At 36.3% G+C, this 24,382-nt stretch overlaps 1 protein-coding gene and 1 pseudogene across 1 annotated transcript in view; both read left to right on the top strand.

Moving 5' to 3' along the window:
• NCAM2 (neural cell adhesion molecule 2) overlaps positions 1 to 24,382 on the top strand; it is a 571,781-nt gene that overhangs the window by 432,919 nt on the left and 114,480 nt on the right. Inside the window, exons 10-11 of the mRNA XM_037833245.1 lie at positions 5,501 to 5,688; positions 9,174 to 9,270. Of these exons, the coding sequence (XP_037689173.1) occupies positions 5,501 to 5,688; positions 9,174 to 9,270 (285 nt within the window). The remainder of the gene's footprint in view (positions 1 to 5,500; positions 5,689 to 9,173; positions 9,271 to 24,382) is intronic.
• LOC119531700 lies at positions 900 to 1,799 on the top strand (annotated as a pseudogene).

Below are 24,382 nucleotides of genomic sequence, written 5' to 3'. Positions count from 1 at the left end.
ATTTTGGTGTCATGTCATTACTTGCCCAGTGTTGCTGATTCCGAATCTTTAACAATAGGGCTTAGACAACTGATTTGCTTTTCCTCACAAGCTCCAATATGATTCTAGCAAATAACCAAAGTGGAGAAACTTTTATACCTAAACAATTATATCTAACATTTATTCAATGCCATAGTGTCAGTAGACATAAACTTTCATATTGGTTTGAATCAAATGTATGCAATCAACTAAAACATTATGATTTTGAGGATTTTAATATTTTGTTTGACAGGCAAACCAGTGGTAGGAATGTAGCAGGTAAACTGCCTTAGCTTTTTTGGAATGGTTGGTGGATTTCATATATAGTTAGATAAACAAACTATCAAATAGAAACAAAGCAAAAAAATAGTTATTCACAATATGTTATAAGACATACTTAGTTCATAAGCAATTTATTGAAGAATGAAATAAGCAGAAGAAATAGAGTCATCTGCTTTTTTGATGTGAACACGGGTTCAATTCAGGAATTGGAATTTAAAAACGGCTGCTGTTGGGGCCGCCTCCAGTGCAGTGGGATGTAGCACAGGGGACCCCGACCCCCAGGAAAGCCCACTTGCCCGGCGTGTCTACCATCACAGGGAGCTCTCTGCCCGCGGGGGCTGAGACACCCCAATCTTTTCCCAAGCTGAAGCTGCAGGGAATTGAGGTACCAGACAGATGTCTTCCCACAAAGTATCTGTGTGTCAGGGGCAATGGGGCTACCTCCAGTAACAGGGAAACTGACATGGTAGAACTGGCTGAACTGGGGCCCTGCTAGAAGAGAAGGGCAAGTGGGTAATTGCCAACCCAACTAAAGCTGAAGAAGAGCAAACATGCCAGAAGGGGTGGGTACTGACACTTCCCTTCCAAGCCCACCACTCATGGAGAAGATGGAGAAGTTTGTGTATAAGATCTGGGAGGGACGTTGGAGGGTCATCCCATATGATGTGCTCACCAGCTGGGTCAAGGACAATGACAACCTGCTACATGATCACAGATCACCCCATGCCCTCCTTTCGGGCTTGCTTCAAGAGCACCTTCTGCATCCTTACCAAAACTGGCAACATCTGGACCCATCTGCTTGGTTTTGTGCTGTTTCTCTTTTTGGAAATCTTGACCATGCTCAGACCAAATATGTACTTCATGGCTTCTCTACAGGAGAAGGTGATTTGGGGGATGTCCTTTTTGGGTGCAGTGTTCTGCCTCAGTTTTTCCTGGCTCTTTCACACCATCTATTGTCATTCAAAGAAAGTCTCTAGGACTTTTTCCAAACTGGACTATTGAGGGGTTCCTCCACTGATTATGGGGAGCTTCGTCCCCTGGCTGTACTACTTCTTCTATAGCTTCCCACAGTCATGGCTCATCAACCTCTCCATTGTCTGTGTCCCAGAGATTTCTGTCATCATTGTGGAACAGTGGGACTGGGTTGCCACTCCTAAGCACCAACAGACAAGAGCAGGAGTATTCCTGGGACTTGGCCTGAGTGGTGATGTGTGCACCTTGCACTTTACTGTTGCTGAGAGCTTTGTCAGGGCCACCACTGTGGACCAGATGGGCTGGTTCTTCCTCATGGCTATGATGCCATCACCAGAGCTGGCCATTATGCTGCTCAAATTCCTGAGCACTTCTTTCTTGGAAAGTTTGACATATGGTTCCAGTCTCATCAGATTTTCCACATCCTGGTGGTGGCAGCTGCGTTTGTACACTTCTATGGAGTCTCCAATCTTCAGGAATTCCATTACAGCCTAGAAGGTGGCTGTACTGATGGCTCCCTTCTCTGAGCCTTCCCACCAGAGGGGTGGTGAGGAACTTCCCAGGTGCTTTTAAAACTAACTTCTTTGCTGAAGTGACAGGAAGAGTCTGAGTTGTCTGTTTCTAGAAGAAGTCTCTTAGAGAATTCTTTACCATCGAAACTTCAGCCCACTTTCACACTCACTAGGCAATAAACTTTCCATTTCCATTTCCCTAGCTGGGTAGAAGGGGGATGGTCAAACTTAGCCATTGTGTTCCTCGGAAAGGCAGATACCGTCCCCCTGAAAGAGACAGTACTTTGAGGCTCATGTTGAGATTTTAGTCCCTCCTCAGACCATTTTTGGAAAACAATGTTGGCCTGGAACTCTTCAGAAATTCTGTTTCTGAAAGAAAATGTCCCTCCCTTACCCCCAAGCTTACTTCATAACCTGGCTTATAACAGACCACCCATTTTTTGTAGCATACTTTTCAAAAACAGTTATAACCTGTTTTTGGATCTGATTATACAGCATCAAGAAAAAAGCCACCAACTTTTACATAGCCAGGCTAATCAGGGAAGTATGTTCACGCTTCAAATAACTTGAGTTTTTTGTTTGTTTGTTTGTTTTTCTTGGCAGAATAATGCAAAATTAAAATGGGAAAAGATATTTAATATTTATACTAAGCTTTAAAAAGAAACCTGCTATCATTGCTATATATCTTGATGCAAAGACTATGATGATAATAAAAGAAAGTACAGAAGACACGGCATTCCAAGATTTAACATTTCGTGGTTTCAACTATTTGCATACTCCAAAGGTCTAAGACCTGTTAATAGTTTCAGGTTCTGCTGAGGCACAAATTTGAATCTTAAGCTTTGACAGACTGGTATATATGGTCAATAAATGAGCCTAACTGAATTACTAGCATCTGCCCTCAACACAGCTTATTTTTCTCTACCCATTGCACAGTTATTTTATTAGGAAAATTAGTATGCTATAATGTGTATCAAGTAATTAGAGGATTCTCAAAGATGTTGTGATATATCTCCTATAACTATCAAAGGTATATATATATGTAGAGGGAGAGAGAGTTTAGTTCTATTAACACTGCCTTGCTTAGGTTATCTCATAAAGGGTTATCCAATGCCTTTCTGTGTCTTAGTGAATTGTACTCAACCTGCCATGAGTTCTGTTCATTGGATAATATAAGGCCCAGCAGTAACCACTTCTCAACTAATGTAGGCAGTTGAAGGAAAGTCTTGGGTAATAAAGTTGGATTCACTTAAAATTTGTAAAAAAAAGAAAAAAGAAAAAGGCCACTGTTTAAGGGGTCAAGTATAATAATTCCATATTATTATGTCTCTCAACAGTCAAAACCAATAACTCAGATAACTTTAACTTTTCCCTGAGATGATGCATGTGTAAATTCACTCCAGAGAGAACCATGCAAACATATATATATGCTTAAGATTTTTTTTTTAATGTGAAAATTAGAATTTCACTTTGAGAAAGGCAGAGAATGTAAAAGATACTAGGATTTATATTCATTGTTTTTAAATGTGAAGGCTATTTTTTGCAGCTGTGTTTAGTAGTTTTTGCTATGCCCTATGTGTGTTATTTTTAGTAACAAAATCCCCTTTGTTTTCATTATGTTTCAGCATATTCTTTTAGTAGAGGAAAAATATAGTCAAGGAAAGTATATATGAACAATATATATGAATATTCAATTCATTTCTATAAATTGTGATTATCAAACCCAAATATGAAGATAGGGTACTCCAAATGGTGATTGCCTAGCATATGTTAGGACTGACAATGTTGGGAAGCAACGAAATGTATTTTTAACAGTTAATGTTTCAACAGTGATTTGAAAATAGATAACCTAAGTTGAACATTGAGCCTAATTTGGGGAATCCTCCATGAATTTTCCTGATGCAAAATGTTGTAGTAAGCACCTATTGGATGAAACTTGAAGACATAATGTTGAGTGAAATAAACCAAGCACAAAAGAACAAATATTGAATTATCTCACTGAAATTGAATAATTAGAGTAAGCGAACTCATAGAGTGAGAATCTAAGGTTAGAGAGTGCAGTTTTGAAATTCAAAATCATACACTGCCTGTAGAACATATTGCATTAAACATCAATAATTCTGAATGAAATTCCCACTGAGATCATCAAGCAAGCAATTAGTGCAATAGCTTGTTTTTGTAGAAAAACAAATCTTGGCCTCAATTGTATGGTTAAATGATTAAAATAATATAATCGATATATACACACAGATACCATATTGTGGATAGAATATGACAACTAGTCAGTTATTGATAGATCCATTGTCATAAACAATTTTTACATTAGACTATATTCATATGTAAATATATTCTCCATGGACCTTTCCCTAAAATATTATAATGCTACAGATACTGTATTTCAAATATCTTAAGCAATAATTAAAGATTATATATATGCTTAAATTTGACTGTGATTTAAATTTAGAATACATATTAGAAAAGATTATGAGTAGCATGTAGGAAAAAAACAGAAAAAAAGAAAGGAAATTTGTCTGGTTTTACTGTTGTGCCCTAATTAGTTTTGTGTTTTCATATTTTTCATTTAACCATTCCCGTCCTTGAGAAAATGCTGTTTTTTTCCTTTTCTCCTTAAAACTATTTTCTATTCAGAACACAAATTTAACTTCCCGTCAATTCAATGTACAGTTTTGAGAGCCAGGTATACACTATATAAAACACCAGTTAATAAATTTTGACTAAGACACATCCCAATCCATAAGCTGAAGAGTTTGTTGGAGAAACAAACAAATAGATCTTTCCTAAGCATTATGACCATGATGAGGAAGAAGATAAAATGCTGTGGGAGCACAAAGTTGGGAATCTTACCCAGAATTAAATGTGTGGGAAGGCTATGTGTTGGAAATGTGGCCTGAACTTAGTTTTGAAAACATCCAAGTAAAGGGAAGGACAGCAAAATTCTAAGCAGAGGGTAAATCATGGGCAAATACAGCCTAGTAGTTTTGGGGTGGATCAAGACAAAACTCATATTTCTGTATCTTCACTATTAGGTTTTTCAAATAAGGGCATGCAATGTTTTCTTTGTTTGCCCTTAATTATTATTATGGGTGTCTTGAGTAGGAGCCTGAAAATTGATAGTCTTACGTACTGATCAATTTTCAAATTAATTATAACTGATTAATTTAGAACATATCTGGTCTAATAAAAATGAAAAATTTGGCTAATTTTAGATAAAAATAATGGTGGTTTAGTTATGTTGCCATTTCAACATATTTAATATCTGCTTCAAAATATTTTATGGAAGAAATTATTATGACTATGACAAGATTAAAAAATAACATAAAGCCACTGATTTTATTGGGTTTTATCCTTTACTGTGCTTCATTCTAGAAACAGATTCTATGTATATATACAGCCATTAATTTACTCAATACATATTTTTGTCAGGATGTTAAGAACAAATTTATCTCTGATGGTAAATATTTAGATTTTAGTAATTGTCCAACTTTGACCTTCTTCTTGTTAGTTATATAAAATTATATGAAGAAACATTAAAATGACATGTTTTGATAAGAGTTCTGACATCACATTAAATATGTGAAATCAGAACTGTTATGGCTTCTTTTTATAGTCAAGTGAAAATTGCTATATTTATATTAAATAAATAATTATTTTTGTAAAGAAAAAGTCTATAAATGTTTTATTATATTTCTTTGCAGATGCTCCCAAATTTATATCAAACCAAACCATTTATTACTCTTGGGAAGGGAATCCAATCAATATAAGCTGCGATGTGGAATCTAATCCACCCGCATCAATTCATTGGCGAAGAGAGAAATTAGTCTTACCAGCTAAAAACACCACTAATTTAAAAACATACAGTACTGGAAGAAAGATGATATTAGAGGTAAGTCTTCATGGGTTCACAATAGATTGTATTATTTTAGCAAAATTATCTACTATTTCAGAAATCTGTATATGTTTCATATTTATGTAAAGGTAAATTTTATGCATTTGGATAATGGTCCATCTGTGAATGCCTCTATTCACGTATATAGAAATGTAGGTGTATAGCAAAGACCATTATTTTTCATGTACTTATTTTAGAAGGAAAAGCAATTATACCAGTAAAAATAGGGGGAAGGAATTAATAATTTGCAGTTATTGAAGACCAAAAATTAAATATCAGTCTTGATATTACTGATTGATTCTGTATTAAACCATTCTCCTCTAACTAGCATATATAAATGCTGTCTGCTGGCTACATATTTATAGTTTTTTAAATTCTTCAATAAGCCCAATTTACTTTTTCAGTGACTCATTTAATTTTTTTAATTAAAATTGGAGATAATTGTTTTTATACTGCCAAATATCTGGCCCTTTCAATACTGTTCGTATAGAATATCTTTCATTTATTAATTTCAGCTTGTATATGTGTTTACATGCATATGTTCATGTGTGTCTATGTGCATGTGTGTCAGTTGCCAAAGTTTATGCAAGTCTCTGGCAATGATTATCAGCACCTCCATCTTATGATGAGTTTTAAACAATTGAAAATCTTTGTCACAAAACCTTCTTTAACTGAAAAGCTGCTACTTTCTCCCACTAATTTAGTTTGAGTGAATGCAAGAAATTCATGTTTTGGAATAATTTTGGTATTTCTACTGCATTAATTTAATATATTCTCATTGGTACCATAAAATCTTCTGTAACTGGTAATTGGATTTTATAAAATATTTGGCTTATAGAAGGCTCTAAGCATTCACATGCATAAATATTTGGATAATTGTGTAATAATAAGCCACTTTGTCAAAACCTCTCTCAATTTAATTTATTTTATTTGAAACCATATTAGGTGAATTAGTTATTGGCTAATTGACATTCAGATTAATTTCACAAGATGTTTGGTAGATTTAACATAAACTTTAGGTTCTTAACCTCAGTTTAATACTTAGGTAGAGTTAACCCCATGCTTAAATCAAAGGCTAATGAGTTAATTCTGCTTCACTTCATCTTGCCACTTTTGAGTTACTGGGACATCTCATAGTGCTCCAGATTCAATGTAAAACAACATTCTAAAGACACAAAATTCAAACATTTTGTTCATATGCAGCTTTCATGCTATGTAATCGTCTACCTAAATGGGACTCTTCCCTATTCCAAAGTGGAAAAAATTCTTTTTTATTTACTTTACAAATAACCAGTGAGGTCCATTAATTACTTTGAATATATATACCTTGAATATATATCTTTTATATTTATGCTTTTTGACAAATTATATTTGTATCCTGGATAAAGAAATATATATGTATAACTAAAATTTTAAAAAGAAATAAAACAAAACAACAAAAAGGAAAAATCAATAACAGGTATTACTAATTTTGAATTAGTTGTATAAATAGTTGCATGGTATAGTACATTATTATTTTGTTTTTCAATAATAAAGAAGACATCGTGTTGAGTGAAATACTCCTGACACAAAAGAACAAATATTGTATGCTCTCACTGGCATGAAATGATTAGAATAAGCAAACTCATGGAGTCAGAATCTAGAATATAGGTTACCAGGGGACAGGGTGGGGATAGAGAATAGGGAGTTAAGGTTTAAAATGTGCAGAGTTCCTGTTTGGAACAATGAAAATATTTTGGTAACAGATGGTGGTAATGATAGCACAGCATTGTGAATATAATTAGCAGCACTGAAATATATATCTGAATGTGGTTAAAAGGGGAAATGTTGCTTTATATATATGGTACTGGAAAAGAAAATTAAGACAAAAATCCATGAAACTGCACAACACAAGCCAAGAACCTTATTGTAAACCATGTGCAGTTAGTAATGTAATTATAAAACGTGCTTCCATCTATTTTCATCTATTGTAACAAATGCACCCACTCCAATATAAGGTGTTATTAGTAGGGTAGTATATGGGAATCTTATATTTTATTCATGATTCTTCTGTAACCCACAATTTCTCTAATATAATAATAATTTTTATATTGTATAGTAACAAAATGGCTAATTAGTAAATACTTTTCCTAATTTTAAGGAATTGTACATTAGTCATGATTATTTTTTGTCATTGCCATCCTATTTCTTCATTGTATGGACTCAGTAAGCAATTCTTTCCTGTGGAATATTCAAAAAACTTTCTCAGAGGTTTGTAGAATGAATAAATTATTTTTGTCAAATTGCTTTTTGACTAGTAAAAATATTTTAGAGTTAAATTACCCTGGTTTATTAAAAATAACATGTAAGAAAAATGAATATTTGAATCGTGTAGGAATACTTAATATAAGAGCAATTGAAACTTCTAATCTTTAAATCTATGATCTGTCACTAGATGGACAGCTGACTAGAAAATAAATGACAGGCACAGCTTTCTTACTTTGCAGAATTACCATCTTCAATGGACCTCAAAATTGCACATTTAGTTAATAGCCTCCCATTACCACAAAATGATTTTTCCCCTTTTGGAATAGAGTTGAAATTAATAGTATCTCTTGTTGTAAGCATACTTCTCTTTAATAATAGTTACTGGTTTTGAAAATTATATATATTACTATCATCAAGTCTCTTTTCTGGTTTGATAACCCAGACTTTTTGTACATTAGAATTACAGGGTTGGTCCTAACAGTAAGCAATATAATTCCCAAAAGTTAACTTAATTATGGATTTCAAATGTGTGAGGATTGAGAATCCACCTAAACTGAAAGAGAATGATAGGAATTGAGCATAAATGGAGACAAGATACTGTTATTAGATATCAAGAAAAAGTGCCTGTCTACAGGGATTCTTACACAAGGGTAACATTTTCTTGCAAAATACCTTCCTGGGAAGATTTTTATTGGAATGATTCTTTATCCTTCATTAGTATTTTATGCTCAATAAAATCAAGAGAGGCTGAGAAAACTGATTTCTTTTTGAGCCTTTCTTGACCTTTAAATCAGCATAGTCTGAGTCTGAAACAGAACACGAAGAGCTAAAATGCTTTTGGCAAAACTTCCTGTTTTTAAGTTCGAGTCTAGAGTGATTGCAGAATATATCTTTTTGCACTGTGTATTATTACTCCCTGAGCTTTACTTGTGTGTGGATCTGATTTTGCCATTCCAATAGATGCAACACTGTGGTGACATTTATCCACTTAAATCAATTAATAGGTGACCTATGATTCACCTAGTGCTATGGATAGTATAGGTGCATGGGTTACATCTTAAAAGGCTTTATAGTCTTTAGTTAGGTTCACTTGATATAGAAAAAAAAGAAATAATTGACAAGGAGTTATAGGGCGAATGGATTGAACATGTGTACAAATGAGTAGTCACCTATTTTAAGTTTTCTATGATATTGTTAATAGAAATATAAAATTTTTATTATTATAATTATTTTAGATTGCACCTGCATCCGATAATGACTTTGGACGATATAATTGCACAGCCACTAACCGTATAGGAACAAGATTTCAAGAATATATTCTAGCTTTGGCTGGTAAGTATAGCATAATAGTTTTTGAGATCTCATAAAATAGCAAGTTAAATTTGAAATACATCAAATGCTATCATATAATTCTAAGTATTTTAGGAAAAATATTTACATTTTAATAATTTATCATATAGGCTATTATTTGAAAGAATGTATTTTATCTGACATATTGTGAACACTTTGAATATATTTACTAATCAAAATTGATTTTCAACCTGATTCTAGTGTCACCAATTTGTAAGTGAACTATTCCTGAAAGAATTAGGGAAACAAAAATATCAGGAAATCAAATTATAGTTTTAGTAAAGTAAGAACCCTGACAAAAAACTAAAAAATAAAAAACATTGAAATAATCAATAGATTGAATTAACCATTTTAAAATTCTAGACTTGAAAATGCAAACTGTAAGCTTGCTTTTAAATGAAATATAAAATTTGGGATTGCATACCTTTTGTTGAAAAATATTTCCTTTGTGTATATGAAAACACTCTAGCTCTACCCAGAAAGCTTAAAGATAGATTTAAAAAAAAAAAACATGTAGAGTAACAATTCAATTTTTAAACAGGAATTCAGCTATACTTTTTAGTTATAAGTATTATTGGAAATTGCTATTGTATTTTAAAATACTGATAAGAAACTGAAAATATACAACTTTTATAGGTTATATAACTCACATGCCAAAATATGATTTATTGTTTTCTAATACTAGGTGGGGAAATATCATAAAGTTGCTATAATATAATATTTTAATAAGATAAATAGTTTATTGAACAAATTTTAAAACATTTTCTAGGTAGAGTTTTACATAACTGTAATTTTATTTTGACTTATGAAAGGTGTTCATTTTTATTGCTATGTAAATACGTTAAAGGCCAAATGGGAAATATGAAACAAGTTCGCTAAGCTCATAATATGCAGATTATTACGTATCTGGGAAATCCTGTTATTCTCTAATTCAAGTTTTATTATACTGGGGAGAAGAGAGAGAGAATATTTTGTGGGAAGGATTTAAGGGTGGAGGCAGAAAGAGAAGAAATTTTAATGAGAGGGAGGTAAGATAAGAGGGAAGAAGGAAGGAAAGGCTGAAGGAAGGAAGATCTTAGAAACAAAGGAGATTAGAAAGGACACTCCTATAGTTTTCATGGAATGTGTAACACAGTTTCCTACTAAATTTTGGCTATTTTAATTTATTGCCCTTTGGGAGCAGCGTTAACTGTTATAGTATGAAATATCATAAGCCAAATGGTGTTGAACTTTTACTTGGTCAAACTGGCCAAGTTCCCTTCCTTCTTGATTTCCTTTCTTCCTTCCATCCTTAATAATTAAGCCCCACATGCAAGCGAGGTAAGTATCTATGTTGAAGGGAGACTGCATATTTCGATGATATCTGTGCAGGCATGAAGATGGGGGGCACAGCAGCATCCTTGTTTGGAGGCATGGAGGGTCAGTGCCCAAGAAGGGTTGTTTTAGCAGCTGGGAAACCAAAAAGCAGAAACAACAGGAGCATATTGACTCATGCTTTCAGAGTCTAAAGGGCTTGCTTCCTCCTGGTGTTGGTATATTCTGGATAGCTGGTAATCTTTGGGGTTCCTTGGCTTTTCTGTCACATGGCAATGCACATGGTGGCATCTTCTCCTTTCTCTTCCAGGTTCCCTCAACTTCCAACTTCTGGCTGTTCTCTGTGCCTTCTCTATTCAACTATTTCTGTTGCTTATAAGGACTTCCATGTTGGGTTAAGGCCTGCCCTCATCCAATCTGGGCACACCTTAACTAATAACATCTTCAAAGGTCCTAATTACAAATGGCTTAACACCCACAGGGCCAGGGGCTGGGACCCAAACATGCCTTTTATGGAGAACATGACTCAGTCCCTAACAGTCCACCCTCTGGACCCCCGAAAAGCATGTCCTTCCCACGTAGAAAATACATTCATTCCATCATAACATCCCCAAAGCATTAAGCCATTTTAGAACAGTGTTAAGGACAAAATCATATCAAAATCCATTATGAGTGTAGTCCATCCTATGGCAAAATTCCTCTGTCTGTGGATCTGTGAGGCCTAGAAAGCAAGTTATCATCTTCCAATAGGCAATGATGGGCCAATCGTAAGATAGATATCCCTGTTCCAGAAGGGAGAAATTGAAAGGAAATATAAAAAGTGTCGTGAGTCCCAAATAAGTCTTAAACCACCAGCCGAGCAAACTCCATTAAATTTCAAGGTCTGACAGTCATCAGTGGCTTGCTTCTTTGTCCTCCAGGCCTGATGGAGTAGCAGCTCCACACTTTCTGAGCACTTGTGCAGCAGCCAGGCACTCCCCAAAGATGGAGTGTAGGCCCCATCCTCTCTGAGCATTGGAATGGTCCCCTGCCAGGGCACAAACCTCACCATCTACAAGCACTGGTGTGGCGACACTCCCAGAACAATGAAGTGCAAGGCCCATCTCCTTCAAGCACAGGGTGGGCCTGCCCTTTCCTCACACTTGAGTGGCCCACTCTCTTGGCCTGAGGTTTCTTCAGTTTAGACCTCAGTTTCCATGGTTCTGACTTCAAAGGCACTCTTCCTTCAATTTGTTCCTTTTCTTTCCCTTTCAGGCATTGCTCATGTTCATACAAATTTTGCAAAAATCTTGTTGCTTCTGTGTGGAGTTTCAGGGGTTTCAAATCACCCGACATTAGAATTTTTCACAGATCCTTCCTGGTTAACTGCATTTCCAATCCTGGCTTCCCTTGAAATGTCTGACTGGATCCATGTTCAGCTACACTCTGTAGCAAAGGGTTGTTCTGTTAAACCCTCACATAGCACCCTCTCCTTTGGGGACTCACTTCCTGAAAGCTCAGGGAGGTCTCTGATAGAATCACTTCTGGCTCTAGCCTGAGAGAACATTATCCAGATAGAGTCAGAATTTTCCAAACCGTTGATTTCTGCTTTCTTAGGGCTTAAGGGTTCAGTTATCAGCTTATCCTTTTCCTTTCACATTTTATTATAAGCTATAAGGAGAAACTGTGCCTTCATGCTTAGCTTGGAAATCGCTACAAACTGTCCAAGTTCATTGCTTACAAGTTTCACTCTCAATCTGACATCAGAACACAGTTTTTTCCAAGTTCTATGTCGTTTTATAAGAAACATCACCTTCCTTTCAATTTTCAATAACATGTTCATCATTTCTTTATAAGGCCTCATCAGAAGTACCTTTAACATCCAAAGTTTGATGAATTTTCTCTCTGAAGCAATCTATGCCTTCTCTATCAAGCACCTCACAAGTAGCTAGGGCTACTTGTTCCAAATTTTGGGTATAATTACATTCAGGTCATTCCATTTCTGGGTAGCTTTTTTTTTATCTTTCACAGCTGAGACCTAATGTCTCCCCTGGGCTGCAAATGGAAGCATATTGAAATATCTACATGCAAACAAGCAAGAGGGGCAAAATATAAGCTAGGCAAGGACTGGGAGATAATCACTGAGTGCATCAGTGTGGTCAGATATTTCTACAAGGAGCTTTCTTGATCCAGGGAATGGTATTTAAAAACCAATTTCTGAGGTAGCTCTATCCATGGAGATGACTTAGGAACTACAACACCCCAATAACAATGAGCAGAACCAGCAGCCAGGTCTTAGTTCCTAAATACCGTTCTCCCCGAAAGGGTCCCTGGAGAAATGACTGATTTCAGGGCTCAGACAAATAAGATAAGCCTGAAACAACTTCTTGTATCAGAAAATAAGTACATTCTTTTAAAAAAAGATGAATGCAAAGGAGAAAAAGAAGAAAACATGGCAACATGTAGAAAACATCCACTAATCCACTTTCTAATCATCAGAGTAAAAATTAATTCAGTTAAGGAGTATCAGTGGCTGCTAAAGCAAATGTGTAAAACTTTGATGTGAAAAACAAAATTAAAGTAGTATCAAAGTATCTATCCACAAGATACGAACTAATCATAAAGGTAAAAATAGTAAATTGCACTTTATAAATTTTATAGACACTCCTTTAATCAAGTGATTATAATCTACATCACTGGTAATGAAAAAATTAAACTCAGGTCCTAGCAGAAAGAGGCAATGAGAACACAGAATTACTACTGTGATATTCCTGCCAACAGTGCATATACTGAATCTAATATGGAGGAAATACAAGGAAACTCCAAATTGAGGTACCGTCTACAAAAACTAGCCTTCAAAAGTGTCAAAGGCATGAAAACCAAGGAATAGTTTTCAGGAAACTTTTCAGACTAAAATATATTATAGAGACATAACAAATAAATGCCTTGTAATTAAGAACTGCATTTTTTTTTTGCTATAAAGGACTTCTTAGGATGATGGGTAAATTCAAATGTTACCTGTGCATTATTTGTTAAATTAATGGTTGTATAGATCATATATAGAAGAATGTTTTGCTTGTAGTAAATACACACTAGATTTGACATATTGTTAACTTCTTCTAAATGGTTCTGGTAAAAAAGAAAGTTCTGTGTACTATTCTTGCAAATTTCCCATATTATGAAATAATTTTAAAAGAAGAAAGAAAAAAATTAGGGAATTAAAGGACAATAGATAATTCTGCATAATATAGATCAGCTTTAGAAAAGCAAAATACTTATGAAAATAGGTAATATTCCTGACAAAAATCATCCACATCTTTTTTCTTTTTTTTTTGAGTGGGAGGCAATACATGGTTTGGTATATGTTCCTATTAAGAGTTTTACAGTATTAAAAAGAATAGTTTTGCATATTAATATTTTCAAGCCCACTAGTGCTCTCAGATATACAAGTGTGCATTTTTTTTAAATTCAGTTTTATTGAGATATATTCACATACCATACAATCATCCATGGTGTACAATCAACTGTTCATAGTGCCATCATATGATTGTGCATTCATCACCCCAGTCAATTTTTGAACATTTTTCCTTACACCAAAAAGAATGAAAATAAGAATAAAAAATAAAAGCAAAAAAAAGTACCCAAATTGTTCCCCCCCATCCCACCCTATTTGTCATTTAGTTTTTGTCCCCCTTTTTCTACTCAATCATCCATACACTGGATAAAGGGAGTGTGAGCCACAAGATTTTCACAATTACACTGTTACACCATGTAAGCTACATAGTTATACAATCGTCTTCAAGAATCAAAGCTACTAGGTGGCAGTTTGACAGTTTCAGATATTTCTTTCTAGCTATTCCAATACACTAAAACCTAACAAGGGATATCTATACAGTGCATAAGAATACCCTCCAGAGTGACCTCTCGACTCCATTTGAAATCTTTTAGCCACTGAAATTTTATTTTGTTTCATTTTGCTTCCCCTTTTTGGTCAGGAAGATTTTCTCAATCCCATGATGCTGGGTCCATGCTTATCCCTGGGAGACATATCCTGCATTGCCAGGGAGATTTACACCCTTGGGAGTCAGGTCCCAAATATAGGGGAGGACAAAGTTTACCTGCCGAGTTGGCTTAGCTACAGAGAGAGAACCACATCAGAACAAAGAGGTTCTCTGGGGGAGACTCTTAGGCACAATTATAAGTAGGCTTAGCCTCTCCTTTGCAGTAACAAGCCTCATAAGGGCAAGCCCCAAGATCGAGGTCCAGGCATACCAAATTGTCAGTCCTCAATGTTTGTGAGAATATCAGCAATAACCCAGGTGGGGATATCCAACATTTCTGCATTTTTCCCCAGCTCCTCAGGGGGGTTCTGCAAATATATTTTTATTCTGTGCCCAAATTACTTTGGGATGTATCCCTACTTAACACTAACCTGTAAAAACCTACCAGATCTCACTTCCTATTCAAAGTTCCATGTAATTATGGTGTTTGAATAAACTGACCATACATATTAAATTATTTAGTGTGCTGTACAAGATATATATCCTGTACCAAATAAACATCTCTCCCCTTGATCTCACACAGATGTTGACATTTTAAAACACAGTCAATATCGCCCTTTACCCTTTGGCCCGATTTGCCTTAGTCCTAACCAGATCTGCTTTACTCACATCTCTAATTGAAGTCTGGACTCTTTTTCATCTTTTTTAACAGTTGTTGTATGCACTAATACTGACATTCATAGTTACTGAGCTCTAGCTCTGAGTTTCAGGTGTCACACAGATACTCAAAGGTCTTGATTACATCGGTTTATTTACTTAGACATCTCTTTTAAATCTCTTAGAATGGAGACAATATTCCTTACTTAGCAACAGCATAAGAGTAGCAGAGTGAATAGAAATAAGGCACCCAAAGTATAAATATACTCATGTACTGGATAGATCACTTCTGTGCCCTACCCTCCATTTTGCTTTCATGTCTGTTGGTAAAAAACACTTTGATAAAGCTATAGTAAGACAAATAACAATGACTAACTAAATAATCATGACTAGTAGCAAACACTGATTTAACCCCTAATATGCCAGATGCTGTGCACACACTCAGATTATTTAATTCTCAATGTAGTCCAATGAAGTAGATGATATATTACTTATATCTGTTTTACAGAAGGAAGAGACATGCACAAAATAGAAACAAAATAGATTAACCTAATTTACTATTATCACTACTACTTCTATTATTATTATGACTTGAACAATTAAGAGGGTGAAATAGTGGCTGCATCTAAAGGCTTCTGTGAGTAAAGAGTCAGCCCAGTGGACACATCCTTTTGTGTTAGACCATTTTCTACACCTGAGTTTAATGGTTCAACTTCTTTATCTCTTTTTACTCCATTTTTTAAAATTCTCACAACAAATTTGAAGAAAGAAACAAGTTTTCTTTTCTTAAATGAAATTTTTTAATCAAATATGTTTAACTGTGCTTGCATTACATCAGAAAAGCCCTGACAAAGTTTATTCTATTAAACTTTGGCTTCTTATTCATGAATGAGGATGGGTCCAGTCCTGTTTGACCCATACCCCATCTTCAGAAAATTAAAATAAGTGTATTTTTCTATAATTTAGATGGGAAATTTGAGATATTTTACCCATGTGTTTGATAATCAGCTTTGCTGTATTAACTTTTTTTACCAAAATATCAATTAGAAATGCAATTATATATAGTATATACATATAATATAACAAATATATATATATATATTAAATAATTTGCTAAATATTTTAAATGTACCTCTCTGAAGATAATCCTGCTTTCTAGTTAGGGGGCATACTTTCATTTTCAGTTTAAATATATATCTTGTAGCAAATTTAAAATGTTGAACACATCAGGGTAAATACAATTGTAACCAGGTAGTATTCCTTCCTTACAGTTTTCTACATCCTGAAGATCATTATTTTTAAAAGGCACTCTATATTAATATGATAATTATTTAAAAGTATTTCTAAAAAGACCTTTTCTCTATGAAGCTCTTTATTATCAAAAGATTTCATTCATATTTTGTCTTAATTTTTTTAATTCATTACATCATTGTTATATTTAACTTTGTAACTTTTTCCATTTTAAATATTAACATGGTGATCACACTTTTGCTTTATTAATTGACACACTTTTTCTGATAAAGTCACCCAGGCAATTCTTGGGGAGGCATAGACTAGACTGTAAGGTGTCAGCAGAAAAACATGTCATCTGAGGATTGGGTGCATCAGTCCTGAAGGGAGTTTCTAGGTAGGGCTCCTTGGCAACCCCTCCCAGTAATTACCTGATAAGACTGTTGTGAAGATTAATTGATGAAATGCATTGAAAGTACCTGGCACAAAGTATTTGGTCAACAAATGTTAGCTATAGTTATAGCCAGATTATAGTTCATAGGGGTCATTTTTCTTTGTACAGAACCCTGTTTGTTGATGTTTCTTTAGTTCTAATACATAGTTCTAGATATCGTAGACAAGTATATAGTAAAATGGGATTATGACACCACTTATTCTGGACATTATATTTCTATTAAATAAAATCAATTTTCATTTCATTTTGTCATTTGTTTTTCCATTCTTGTGGCCGTCCTACATCTTTTTCACACAAACTGCTATTGAATTCTCCCATACCGTGCTTCAAAATTTATTTTTTAAACCTCGGTTCAGGGCTCTAAACTTACACCTGTTAAATCTCATCTTGTTAGCTTTAGCTCACCTCTTAACCTCCTGAGACCCTGTCAAATCCAGTGCTTTATGTCTCTTTCTAAGATAGATTGAATTCACAAATATCATGAAGTGGCCGTCTAAAATTTCTACAGTCAGGGATAAACCCTTAAAAGTCATTTTTGAGAAGAGAGACCTTCTTACAAGTTAACCTGGATCAATTTAACAGAACCCTATAGATAGGGAATTATAGTCAATCTTCTTGTCCTCATACCCAAACTATATTTTATCCAGATCTCTGTTTTATAAAACCTGAAAGCAGGTTAAAATTAGTTCAACTTGGAAACACATTTTCTTCAAATATATATAAGCCAGCTTTCTCCTATGTGATTGGTTTTATGGTCTAGCCTGAAATTTACACATTGCTTTTTTTTCAGATAACATGAAGTAAACTTTTGTGTGTCTTAGTGATATTTAGAAACAATTTATGGCATGCCCTTGATTTTCTCATTCATATAATCCCATGAAAAATGATATTAAGAGTAATGACATAACTTATTTTTAAGGAACCCATGATAGCACGATTCTCTAATAATTTATTAATTCACTCACTCTACAAACATATAGTGTGTCTCTACTCGGTACCAGGCACTGTTCTAGAACTTGGGAATCTGAAGATGAATGCTATACGGTGCCTGATCTTCACAAATAGAATACACTTATAAGGGTCGCAATAGAAGTATGAATCAAATGCTTTGGAATATTGAAATGGAGTCCTTGGAAAAAGCTTCAAAGAAAGCGAAATTTTTGAGTTGGGTGTGAAGTAGTGAGTAGAAACAAGTCCAATGAAGAAGAAAGAGAAAGTTGCAAGAATCAAGGCACAATTTTATGGAAAGTCATGGACCATTGGGAAAGAAGTCATTTATTAAAGGACAGGGGAAGCATATTGTGTGTGGCAACCAGTAGATGTGGTGCGGAAAGAAAGGTAATGAGGTATAAAACTATGAAGTTCCTTAAAGATATACACGTTGTTTACATTCTTTGTGATAAATAGCGAGGAAAGTTTTGAGTTTTCAGTGATAAAGAAACATGATGAATTTGTTTTGGAACAACCATGTCAGTTAAAATGTAAGGATGGATTTTAACATAGCATAGGGCATTGGGTATTTACCATTCTCTGTATTTTTACAAATAGCCCAAAAAGTGAAAATGTAAACTCAAACATCCTAAAGCAATGCCCACTATTCCAGAAGGGGATGGGGGAATATATATACACATATATGGCAGATGAATTGCTTTTCTGTTTAAGTTGGTGTCTGTCGATGGAAAAAAAAGGAATTTTGTTGTCACAGTAGAATATAAAAACAAAATTTAGGAGCTCCATCTCATGAGGAAATCTATCATTATCATATCTTTCACCTTCAGCCAACTTTTCAGTCATGGTGCATGTATACAAACAAACAGAATATCAATCCATGGGTAGCAACAATTTTTAAGAAAGGATATTAAGATCTATCTATATATAACAGAATTAGTAGACTGAATGGGAGATGCCATATTCTAGAGATATTTAGATGAAATAACAGGCAGAATCTGGAACCAGTGAAATGCATGGAATGATAGAGTGGAATAAATTGAATCTGGCTTCAGGTCTTCTAACTAGGGCAGTTACAGATAGTGATACCATTAACAAAGACTCGTATTCAAGGAGCAGGGGCTGGTTTGAATCCATTTTTGAATATATGCCCCCCCTCCTCTCACAGCTACACACTCCCATGATCATACCTATAACTTACCAATCACCAATTACCCTAACACAGAAACTACTGATATTGTATCTTCTTAATAATCTCAATTTCAGGCATTCAGCAGTAAGTACCAACTCCTGGCTTGCAAGCTTACTCTATTTAAAATCCCTATCCCCACATTTTATAATCCTTCAACTCATTGATAACAGGGATTAAACCTGAAATCCATTAACCCCACAATTTTGTCATGGACTCTTACTCCCATACCAGCTTAGATTCAGTGATTCATTAGCATCACTCCTGTGCCCCATTTTTTCTCTCCATTCATTGTAATTATCTGGAAGGACCATGACCCTCATTAAAACCAATCTTTGGTCAACTACACGCCTGTTATCATCCAACTTAAAATGCCTAAAGGGAACACACAATCACATTGGCTGTCCCAAATTTAATTTTAATATCAATATCCTCAGGTAGACTCGGGCAATCCTACTCCATTCACTTACTCCATTCTCTCTTCCATTGCCTTGGTGACCATTTCAGGCTTTCTCACCCTTTCTAAAACCTTGTCTACTTCTTTCATCATTCTCATTCTCAACTGATCACTTGTTTCTTTCACTGAGAAAATAAAAATTTGTCATAAAATATGACACTTCCCACTACCATATTTAACCTGAAATTATTACAGTGATCACAGAATTTACCCTCTTTAATGTTACTATGGAAGAAATGTCCATACCGAACTGAGGCCCATGTCTTCAGATGTACACTAGATTCCATCCTCTCTTGAGGATATCAATCAAGTTATGTTATCTACTCTTTCCTGTACCATAGTTTATTTTTCCCACTGTTGGGGATTGAATCATGTCCCTCACAAAAGGCTTTTTCAGGTTCTAATCCCTAGACCTATGGATGTGAATCCACTTGTAAATAGGACCTTTGAAGATGTCATTAGTCCAAGTATGGCCAAACTGGTAGAGGGTGGGCCTTAATCTAATATGACTGAAGTCCTTACAAGCAAAGGAAATTGGACCCAGAGAGAAAAGCTACAGGGAGCAGCCAGAAGGTGGAAGTCAGTGGAACCTGGAAGAGAAAGAAGGTGCTGCCACACATGTGGCCATGTGAGAGGAAAGCCAAGGAACCGCAGAGATTGCCAGCCAGCAAGAACATATCAACAGACCCTGGGAGGAAGCAAACCTTCTAGCTTCTGAAATCGTGAGCCAAAAAATCCTTGTGGCATTTGTTTTAGCAGCCAAGAATATAATACTCCCATAATTTACTAGACAATTGCAGTCACTATATTAATAGACTGTAATTTTTCCCACCTTAAAAAATAATTTTACCTTATAAATCCCTCCAGCTACTGCATAATTTTCTGCCCCTCTTTAATAAAATTAGCAAAATTATGGGTTGCATTTTTTTTTACCTGATTACTTTCCTCCCAATCTTTCATAAACTGTTCAATCAGGCATTTACCTCTACTGTTTCACAAAACATGCTGTTACCAAAGTAGCTGTTCCAAATTAGTTAAGTTAGATTGAAATTTGGGTCCAGGTTGAGGTCAGGTGCAACACAATGAGAAACTGAGGTCATAATGCAAGAGAAAAGATAGTGTGTCACTCAAGGTCCCCGAGAGAGAAGGGTGTCAGGAGGGGACAATGGGAAGCTTGATCAGCTCAGGCAGCTCAACCAGCATGTGGGGAGGAGCAGAAGGGAAGAGTCTAGGGGTAGAGGTTAGTAGATTTCCCATGAGAGTAATTTATTGGTTAGTTTAAAGCAAACATGCACAAAAAGGAAAATGGACTGAGGGTCTGAAAGCAGAAATGATGGTTAGCCTATCATTTGGGACCAGCTGTGCGTTTTGGGTGAGGTGTGTGGGTGGTGTGGGTAGTGGTTGCATTTGGGTGTTTGGGCCCCAGGGGAGTTTATGTCCCAGGGCAGGAAAGATGCTTACTAACTATGTAAAAGTTCACTGTTGAGGCAAGTGGCTTAGTCAATGTAAAATGTATGTTGAGTCAAAATGCAAAAATTTTGATAATGATAATGAAACCTCCCATGGTTCCTCAGCATAATTCATTTGGAGGATTGTGGAACTTTGGATGGCTGATATATTTACTGCCAGTGGCATGGCATTATCAAACCAACACTTAAGTCACTTGAGGATACCGGTTATTATAGAAATATAAATAAATAGCAAAACCGAGAACTGGAAGCCTTTGTGTACTCATTTCCCTCACCCATCAGAGAATAGGTAGGAAGATGGAGATTTTTTTCAGGATCTGAAGTATTTATTGAAAAACCTTGGCTATGTTGTGAAACATTTTATCTCTTGGGCCATCTTTTATAAGTTGGTTTTGACCTGCCCTGAATTATCAGTATACGTGTAGCAGGAGATGTTTCTTACGGAACAGACACCCTCTTATTTTGGCCAAGAGGTAGTCTAAGGCTAGGTGGTTATCTAAGGGAATGTGTTGTTTGTTGTATTAGCCCTTACCAGCATATAGAGAAACTGGAGCTTAGGCAGAAGAGGTGAGGGCATGTTGGAAGGTTGTCCTTGCTGTGTGATATTAAAGATACAATGCTTAGGATGCCAGTAGATGGGTGGCAGAGTGCAAGTCAGCTTTACAATCAAGGGGGGTTGTGACTCACAGTGACAAGCATCATGTAAAGAAGAGGGGTCCATGGTTAAGCAATCTGTACTTTTAGCCAGGTAGTAGTCTGTTTTTGTTTTTTTTGTTTATGTCTTTTTTGTTTTTGTTCATGTTTTTCTATTTCTCAGGGCAGTATCTGATTTTATTAGCTGAACCAAGCATAGGGGTGGCTCTGATTTGTAGGGGTGATAGGAGAGGTTATGGAAAACCCTCAGTGGTGGTCCTGGATGGTGTTGAAACCTTCAGTGAACTCAGGGCCTGGGTGATGTCTATGAGATGGTGCTCACCAGCTGGGGACCAACCCAGGGGTGGGTATCTCTCCCAAGTAGCAATCCATAAAGGATGGGGGATTTTGTCATGAGCTTTAAAATACTATTGAGCAGCTCTAGTCATGGTATCTTTGTAGGTTGTATAAAATGATTGTTGTCACAGATTCCCATGTTTTCCGGGGATTATCCAATATGCACCTAGCAAAGGCTTTGGTTGGTATTCCCATGTAGGCCCCTGCTCTTTCCTCCATAGAGAATATGATTTGGCTACACTTATATGCCAACTGGATGTTAATGTTTTGTAGGTCCTCTTTGCAATATAAGCTTCTGTCTTGGAGTAGAATGCTAGGAAGGAGGAAATTTAGCTATGCAGGTTTGATTTGATTACACTTGTAGGGATATTGATCATCTTATTTAGGTTATACCTGGGTCAAGAATCATTTATGCATTGGTGCCATTGAACCACTTGATATATAGATTGGATGGCTTGGGTCATCGGCCATGATCAGTGGCATGCTGGGCACAGGTGTTGAGGATCAACATCCAGCAATCTCCTCAGCGCCATCTCTGGGTGCAATTTTTGGATTAGCTGAGTATTGTTTGAGCATTCCTGGGCCTGCGTGGTGAGGCCTTTTGGGTCAGTAAGTAAGCCTATAACCATGCAGCAAGCAAAAATACTTAAAACCCACAACCAGGTTGAGCATTGACATTGTGCCAGTCAATAGGGACTGGCTCCTGGGGCTGCTACTTATATCATGACAGAAGGACTTGGTGTTGTTTCTCCCTTCCCGAGAGATTTCATAATCCATTTTCTCAGAGCTTGCTCTGTGTGGTGTTTGTCAGCCTGGGTGTTGTGCCTTGCATGGATAATGGACACTCATAGCAAGGTAAAAGATGGTCATTTTTTCATGTGATTAGCATCCACCAGACCACCACCACCACTAAAGGTGACACAGACCATTCCACTCCTTGGTTTGGGAGTGATAATCTTCATTTCTTGTTGGCTTCCTACTCCATAGGAAGTAGTCTATGTAATTGATATGGCAATGGAGAAGAGTTTAGCCCCATCCTGTGGAACATGACCCTATCTATGGGATGCAATGTTTCATTTTTGAGCACAAGTCATAGCCTTTAGTAACTGTTTTCGCCAGTGATTGGCCCAGAGGCAATCCTTCTCTATAAGCTTACTCCACTGGGGCAGAAGAGCCTCTGAGGCCTGAGATGTTATGAGCCCAGACTGCCAGTTGGTAGGGAAAGCTTGGGCTCCTAAGTGGACAGTCTCTGAGATATCCTGTGTAAGAATGAAATTTAGGTAGTTTATCAGCAGTGTCATTGAACAGTGACTCTGATGAGGTGAGTTGAGCATGTGTGGAAATGGGTGAGGCCATGAGCTATTTCCAAATGTGGAGCCCCCTACAAGGGCCTTTCTTGTATTAGAAAATTATTTTGTTTTCATTGATCTGAACCCCCCACCCCCTGCCATCCCTTTGGCCACCATACAAGAATTAGTGAAGATTTGAAGATTGGGCAACTGGCAGCTCAGAGCATCCAGGAGAGTTAACTGGACCACCTCCAGCTCTGCCAGCTGTGCAGAACCCAATCAGCCCATCTTGAGTAGGTGGTGTGTTTGAGGCCAGGTGATATGCCATGGGCTTCCAGAGAGCTGTGCTACTAACAACAACAGCATTGCCATTGGTGAGATATACCGACTTCCTTTACATGTCAGACATTGGCCCCTAAGGGAACCCTATTTGACTAAAGGAATGGATAAAGGGAGCACCATCACCAGCATCTCAAGATCCTTGGGCAAGCAGCTGAACATGGGGGAAGCCACATTTTCTTCTGCATTTTGGAATGGTCCTTTTTGACAGGTGTAGCCCTCTTCCGTGGGTACCATTTCCATTTTACCAGTGAGGTTTCAGTAGCTATGTTGAAACCCTCCTGGGAATTATCTATCACCCACTGCGTTGTGGGACTCCTTGTGCACAGACTGACTGGTTTTGGCCCTGTAAGCACCTTCATTTTTCAAAGAGCCCAATAAGAAGCCAGGATTTACTATGTTGAGTCCAAGGACTCTAAGAGGTTTATTTGGAGGCAGCTAAAGCCTCTGATCTAAAATTCTTTCCTGGTGAGGCAGAGGCATGGCTTGGGAAATGACATATTGTGCCACTTCTAAAGTGCATTGATGGGACTCTCCGCAGTGGAAAGCAGCACATGTATGCAATTTTGTATATGAACTGTAATGAGAGTGAGACATGTGGAATGTTACCTGCAGAGCATGAATAATCCTAATTAGTGTTGTGTGTCTCTTAGTGTCTGAAGTTGGCTTGTGTTTGATGGTGATAGGGATCTGTCTGCCCTTAGAGGACTAAGTGATGCCCAGGAATTTTACAGAGTTTGATGGCCCTTGTATTTAATGGGAGGCTATTGCCCAGCCT

This window comes from Choloepus didactylus, chromosome 1 (assembly GCF_015220235.1).
Source record: "Choloepus didactylus isolate mChoDid1 chromosome 1, mChoDid1.pri, whole genome shotgun sequence".
NCBI lineage: Eukaryota > Metazoa > Chordata > Mammalia > Pilosa > Megalonychidae > Choloepus > Choloepus didactylus.
Note: the sequence above shows the minus strand (reverse complement) of the source record. Positions and strands in the feature narration are given on the sequence as shown.